This window comes from Montipora foliosa, chromosome 10 (assembly GCF_036669935.1).
Source record: "Montipora foliosa isolate CH-2021 chromosome 10, ASM3666993v2, whole genome shotgun sequence".
NCBI classification, from domain to species: Eukaryota; Metazoa; Cnidaria; class Anthozoa; order Scleractinia; family Acroporidae; genus Montipora; species Montipora foliosa.
Genome location: NC_090878.1, coordinates 2,621,747 through 2,629,246, shown reverse-complemented (window position 1 = coordinate 2,629,246; position 7,500 = coordinate 2,621,747). Strand labels below are relative to the sequence as shown.

At 37.7% G+C, this 7,500-nt stretch overlaps 1 protein-coding gene across 1 annotated transcript in view; it reads right to left on the bottom strand.

Moving 5' to 3' along the window:
- LOC137974474 (uncharacterized) overlaps positions 1-7,500 on the bottom strand; it is a 71,795-nt gene that overhangs the window by 42,787 nt on the left and 21,508 nt on the right. Inside the window, exon 8 of the mRNA XM_068821491.1 lies at positions 442-484. Coding sequence (XP_068677592.1) covers positions 442-484 — 43 coding nt within the window. The remainder of the gene's footprint in view (positions 1-441; positions 485-7,500) is intronic.

The window sequence follows — 7,500 nt, the reverse complement described above, 5'->3', positions numbered from 1 at the left end:
ATGCAGAGCCTTTTGCAGGATTTACAACTCAAGAAATCTTAACAATTTAGCATGTGAATTCTTAAACTTTATATTTTAACCTGTTATGAGTCAGAGAAAATTTTGAGTTTTTATGGGTCCCGGCCTTTTTCTTTGAAACTGTATTCCTTGTCAGCATTATTTTGTGGACTGAGATTTGAAGCAGCATGTCACTGTCTTTCTGAAATTCTGCACATTTTGACTAACTGAAAATCATAACTTTTACCATTTTGTCTATGTAAACAGCTACAATTACATTCAAAGCAAAACTTAATGGTTACACAAAACAAGGTCAGATGCAGCCAAAAATTAATAATAAAGCTCTAATAACGATGATCTTAACAAAGCAAAGAACTAAATTCTGCATTAGAGTAGGTTATAGCCTAAGTGACAAAAACAAAAAAACTAGTGACAGTTAATTACCACTTGCAAGACCATCGCCATCATCCTGCCAGCCACTGTCAACCTCTGAGGCAGAACTTGTCCCAAAGCTAGGAATCTATGGCAAAAGATCAAGAAAATTACCTCCAACCTACAATGACCAGTCAAACTGCAACCCTCTTTGCAGCTCTTGCATAACATAAAAGGAAGATGAAGATATTATATGGTAATTAATTAATTAAATATTCCCAAGACTGGGCAGCTGTCCAAAAAAAAAAGAAGAGGCCACTTAAAAAAATGACCTAACTCATAATTTAACAGTAGTTTTTATTGATGCTTAATTCAATATTTGCAGTAAGAAACCCTATAGCTGGTATGGTAGGGTTACATTTGTGTCTGCAAAGATGCACAATGTCAGGGAGGGTCCTCAAATAGTGAGGTAAAACATTAATTGCTCTTAGCTGCCCCTCCTATCAAATCAATCTTTTGTTTGCTTTGTCCCATGTTTTGGAACATCTGACCATACCATACAATAAACCACTTAAAGTTTTCTCTTGCCCCAAAGGGTGGGAAGAGAGACTGTGTGAAGGAGAAAATTAACCCTTGTTTTTGGACGCTTTATTATTAAATGCTTCATTCCCAGTGTGGACTGCTCTACCAGTTGATTTTACAGCTGTAGCTCCCTCAGACCTTTTTACAGAATTGCATCATTCTTTTTAAGTCTCTACAGGTATTTAATTGAACTTGAATCTAGTACTTTAAAGTATTACAATTTTAATTTGTTCTCTTCACCTTAAGTTTACTAAACAAATATGCCTAGATGAACAAAAGTATTGGCAACTTTCAATTCCAATAAATTTCACCAGCTTGTTTTATTATATGTCCTTTACATGCACGTACGATATGCCAGGTGAACTGTATTTCAAACTTTTACAAAACATCTTTTATTGGATGACTTATGGTACAGCTGCTGCATGGGGCCAAGGTAAAGCTAAAGGTAAAGGTAAAGGTACACCTTATTTAATGTCGGAAGTTCCTTTACTCTCTAGAGAGTACTCTCCCAGGAAGCTGACGGTGCGCTCATTTTACCCCCCTCTTTCCACCAGTGCTCCATTTTAAGGGTATTTAAAGCTATTTAGGTTACACTGAAAGGAAAAAAGTCGAAACAAGGATTTGAGATCCGGGGGATCGAACTCGGGACCTCTTGCACCAAGGCCGCACACTAACCGACTGTGCCACCCTTGCTCCTTAAAGCATCTCAGTCTGACTTGAGGAAGATTCTCATTCTTCAAAAACCAGCCTTTTGCCTTATCTTTTTTTGTAATAATATACCCCATGCTATCTCATTACTTGTCTCTTCAAATATTCTGCCAATAATAATAATTATTGATATGCTTTACTTAACCGAAACAGTATCTTAGCCTTGTGGATGATATATCTCTAATAATTCTGTACCAAAGAATATTCATCAACATAATGCAACGCACAATCATCTGCTACGGGTGCATGAAACTATTCTGAGTGAATCACCACTGAACTTACAGTTGAAGTATTTTGCTAACTTTGGAATGAGATTATGAAACTCTCTTCGTCCTAATTGGCACGTGCTTGCAAAATGGCTATTAAAAATACGAATTAGCAAATCTCTGCTTACAGTACTCAAAGATGAGGATGCATGCTTATGTTGATGCCCACTGAGTGGTTTCAATAAGTACCAACAGCCAACAAAAAGTGTCAGCTACATGTACTTTTTTCCCTACATTGAAGTAATTAAAGACAGAATCTTTCAATCCCGAGATTAAAATTCATTTCCACAATGACAACAGTCAGATACTCTACTCAAACCATCCACCAACTTCATATTTTATTGAAACCCCTGCCCACTCATTGATATCAAAATTGAACAATCATCATTGTTAGTATATACTAAAACAGCAGATAGCGCCAAGGCACGCTTTGATTAGCCACTCAAACTCCAAATATCCTTTGCTATTCAGCTCCAAGCAACTCTTGTGGGATTTGTGCCAGAAATTATTGTAATTGTTGGAGGGATGAATGAGTTAAATTCATCTTTTTGTGCCATACTGTCTCGCTGTTGTAGGATATACTAATTAAAACAACTATTCACCTCAGTGTCAAGCTTCGCAGCTCGGTAGACATCCACCACTTGCCACCTTTACTTCAGTGAATAATTGTTAACTATTGTATCCTCTATAATTCTGTTTCAAAATAATTTTCTTTATTCATCCACTTATTTTAAGAATTAATACCTCTTACTAACCGAGTTCGAGGTCCGACTACTGTAAGTTATGGACCGAGTTTTTTCCCGTTGATTTATGCCTGGCAGGCAGGCCATAAATCAATGGGAAAAAACGAGGATCCGTAACTTACAGTACGGACCGAGAAACGAGGTTAGTAAGATATTTATTATATCTCTGAGGTTAACCAGCGCGCGGGCAAGGAAACTAGTTAAAGTGAAGCGGAAGGTTTAACTGCCACAAAGAATGCCGTGCCAAAATCCCAAAAACTAAATCTTCTTGGCTGTTAAGTTTGAAATAGTTGCTTGCAAGATTCAAACAGTTTTCAGTACAAGTTTATGCAACAGAAATGACATGAAAAACTCCCTAGAAGTTTTAAATTTAGCGGGCTGTACAGCGGGCCGTACAGTAGAATACGGCCCGCTAATTTAGCCAATTACAGCGCACGTACTATCTGAGAGATATAATAATGCAACTTATGCAACTATTCTTTAGTCTGTCTATTGTGCAATTGCATTATGTGTTACCTATTGACCAATGGGAGTGAGACTTACAATCTGTCTAAAGCCAGATGATTTTGCTCATCAACTGGGAGCGTCCTAGAGCATTTGAGGTGTCAATGGGTTAAAATTCTTGTAACACTCTTAACAAAATGTGTCCCATGGATTACACGGTGCTGTACTTGAGTATTTGAAGTGTCCCCACACCATTTTTAATTTATGGATGACAATTTAATATAACCAGTTCAAACCAGTTTGGTTACTTACTAAGGTTATGTACATTAGGTAATCGATGGTGCAATCACGCTCTATATGTTGCTGTTTACTTTTTATTACAACACGTTACATTTCACTTTGTTGCGGTTTTGGCTGGCTCTTAATAATATCGTCTTGATCCTGCAATCTGTCGGCAAAATTTTCAAAATTATGTATTGTAAAGTTTCTTTTTATCTTACTGTTGCCCCTTGTAAGTTTACTTTCATGTACGTCATTACACTACACTCCTTGATTTTCATTGCTACAAATACACAAGTGTAGTGTACATACAACACATTGTAAATTGAACATAAACTTGTTCAAACTTGATTTAACATACAGTACCATGCAAAAGTAAGTTGACAGTCTGTTTTGAGTCTTGACTCTTGACTCGATCCGCGAGAAACTAATGAGCTTGTTGCTTGACTGACTCCTTGATAGAGTATTAAATAGCACTAAACACAACCGAGAATATGAATGAAAGATATAAAGCCTGCCAAAGATTCTCGGAGAATGTTGTTTGGGAGTAACGCAGAAAACCGAGCAACTAAAGTTCTCTTTCGAATCCATTTTCTGTAATTGGGAACAAATCACAACGAACGACACGATTAGACTGCTAACAAACCCCTATGTTTCAGTATGTTTCTATGCGATTGTGGCGGAGATAATTATTCGTCGGCTGTATGATTGAAGCGTACTCGACAATCACTCAGACTGTAAGCAGTCTGACACTATATTGTGCTGGTATTTGAAGTTTACTCTGTGGGCTTCTAATTGTTAGCGCGATCCACCCAACAATTTAGCTGTAACCTTAGCTTAATTGTTAGTGAGAATTACTTTGGTAGTACAGTATTTCCGAGAGAGAAAACTGTTTGAAAGTGCCATGAGTCAAGATGTCATCAATGCCCACGAGGGAATTTTACAGTAAATTTAGTTTGGGTGCTCTTTACTTCGGAAGAATTAGATGGGACACAACTGTATGTTTTAAAGCTGTACCCAAGTCAGCCATGACAGAGGGAATCAAAACATGTGTCATCGCCCATTGATGAATACGTATACCTTTGGCACCGCAAGAAGAGTGACTGTGCTGTTGAGTGCCAGGTGTAGATTTAAGGGTGTTTGTGATGTTTGCAAATTTTAAGTTTTTACCTTGTCATTCTATTGTCCTTATCTTGAAACCATCACAATGTAAAACCATTGACTAGTTATGAAAATAAAAGTTGGATACTTTAATATTGATTTGCCATGTCATGTCCTGCTTTCCAAGGTGCGAGCGATTGAGAATGAGAGCATACTGAAATGGCTCGAGGTTTTCTCAAGTCATCCAACTCCCTTTTTTACAATCCCAATACTACTATGTATATCTCCTGAAGTACTATAAATTAATTTTTCTCAAGAAATCAACACCAAGAAGTGAAGCCACTTATTTCGATGCTTCTCACTTTTCTTCGACAACCTGCATAAGATTTGGTAGAGTGACACTCTCATCAGGTTAACTGGTAAAATATTATTTACAAAAAGGTAGAAGAAGGGAAAAAGAACAATGTTGCCCTCATATGAACTCCCAATTTGAGTTATCAAAAGTTGGATGGAACAGCTTTTGCTACACATACTTCCTCCTGTGATGATGCTGTTCTTGATTCGCTCATAACGCCTGTTGCAAGAAAGAAACCTGATACCAGTGAACAAGTCTAGCCCGAGATGTCTTACTGCTAAATCGATCATTACATAACTATAATTTTCCTTCAGATGAAGGCTTCATTCCTCATGGCATTGCATTGTAATGTTGAAAGAAGAAATGCTAAAATACATGGAGCATTGCGTTACTTGGTTGGGTGCGTGGTATGCAAATATTTCTCAATGCTTACATTGGAAATTTACATTCGATTCACGATAAAATTTACCGCGCAGTAAAGCTCACAGTTCTGCCTATATATTTTAATCCACGACATGAGATTGCAGTTTTTGAATCGAGGACTTGCAGGAATGATAGGCCCTACCTCATTTTCTTATTAAACAGTTTCTGTTGTTATTTAATCGAGTAGTGATCATGCTTTCGCGAAAGTTGAATCAAGTATGAATAATTAAAACAAGGTTGCACTTGATTTCGCGAGAATAAAGTGACGAGGATAGAGTTTCATTTCGAGTGAATCGAGTCTCAATCCTCAAATCGATTCTCGATCCTCAATTCTTGCAAGGATCAAGTCGAGACTGTCAACTTACTTTTGCACGGTACTGTTCTTTCAGCCAATACTCCTGGACATCTTGCTCATACTTTTTCCCTTCAAGGCACAGAAAGTGCACAACTTTTCAAAACAAGACGCCTACATGGGCGTATCCGTGGAATGCGCAAACAGTTAACACAAATTGTCCAGTTACAGTCAACTTCAAGTACAGGTAAACTTCACAAAATGGCGAGAGATTACCAGAAAGATAAAGCTGTAATATTGTAAGATAACTTGAAGTTGTTTGTTGTAAAAGCTCATTATTAATGTTACTAAATTTGCAAATGCAAACAACGAAGCCCTCTTAGCAGGTTATCAGGATACGGGATTTTTTATTTATTTATTTTTTGGAAGAAGACTTTTTTCAAATCCTGCAGTTTTACCTGCTTAACTCCATTCACCCAAAAATTACAAGATCAGCCTTAAATCATCCGAAAAACTTATTACAAATGACAGTTCAACAACTTATCATCCTGGGCCAGTTGTTCAAAAGGCAAGTTTTAAAACGAGTTTTATTCTCTACTCCCAAATACTGTTCAAGGCTGATAATCAGTAAATTTTTACATTAGAAGAAGTCAATCTTGAAAAACAAAAATAAGCAAAGGAAACTGTCACCAAAAAGTTGACAACATAAAACGAATGTTTACGCTAATCATGGATTACGGTAATCAGCTTTCGAACAACCGGGCCCTGCATTCGAGGTCCGGTTCCGTAATCCTGGTTTAGTTCCTTGCAAACTGTTTAAATCTGCCGTGGCAAAGACAAGAAGACAACATCTGTACTCTATTTCTCTCAATGCTCAAAAATCTAAAAATTCCGTAATTGCGTGTTCTATAGTCCAGTCCAAAGTTCTAATTTTACAATTCCCCAATCTTGATTTCAGTATTAGAGTAACTTGGTACCAAACGTTCCACAATAACTTGAAATCTCATGAAGAAAAAAGCTTAAATCCAGTAGTCCAGTCCGGGTTTGAGATCGCCAAAACTCTCTCTATCATCGATTCAAAACTCAACAAAAGCTACAAGTAGTAAATAGTTCTCAGAAACTACAAAAGTTCGTCATGATTCTACACTTGAGCCTGGCTTCAAAGCTGACATGTTGATCATTTTACAACCTTTTTTTCACCACAAGGTTAAGCGTGCACTCTGAGCTTCTGACAGCTTTCCAAGACCACTGAAAAAGTACCGTACGTTGTACAATAGTACTTGACCGTAGCCCTTGGCCGAGAAACTAATCTTAGCCAAAAGCCCGAGAAGCGATCAGGATACGGGATAATTAGGTAAAAAAAATTGTGGGGATACGGGATTTTTAGTCTCTAAAAGGGGGGGGGGGGGGGGGGGGGGGGGGGGGGGGGGGGGTGGAATTGAGGAGATACGGGATATTTTTAAAGTAAGAACGCATTGCGTGTGGTAGTGCAGTAACTTGACAGTGTTTTTTTCCATAACTGTCAACTGAGCTGCGTTTTGTTTTTTTTCCAGGAGATTCAAGTCCTTGCACAATATGTAGCTCTAATAGTACACGACATTGTTTGGTATCGTAAAATCATTACGGTGCCATGGTAGACACATCTTTGCTATATACCCTCTAAGAAGACATGTGGTTCAGTAAAATACTAAGCCCAGAACGATTGAAGAAAATAAAGGAAATCGAGAAACATTTGGCTTCAAAGCTGACATGTTGATCATTTACAACTTCTTTTTCACCACAAGCTTAAGCGTGTACTCTGAGCTTCTGACACCTTTCCAAGACCAATGTTACTAAAGTTAAGCCCTTTCCCAGCGGGGTTAGTATCTGGATGGGGGACGTCAAAAATATGCGACTTTTGCTGTCAGGAACATACGACCAAAAATTCTATTTTAACGC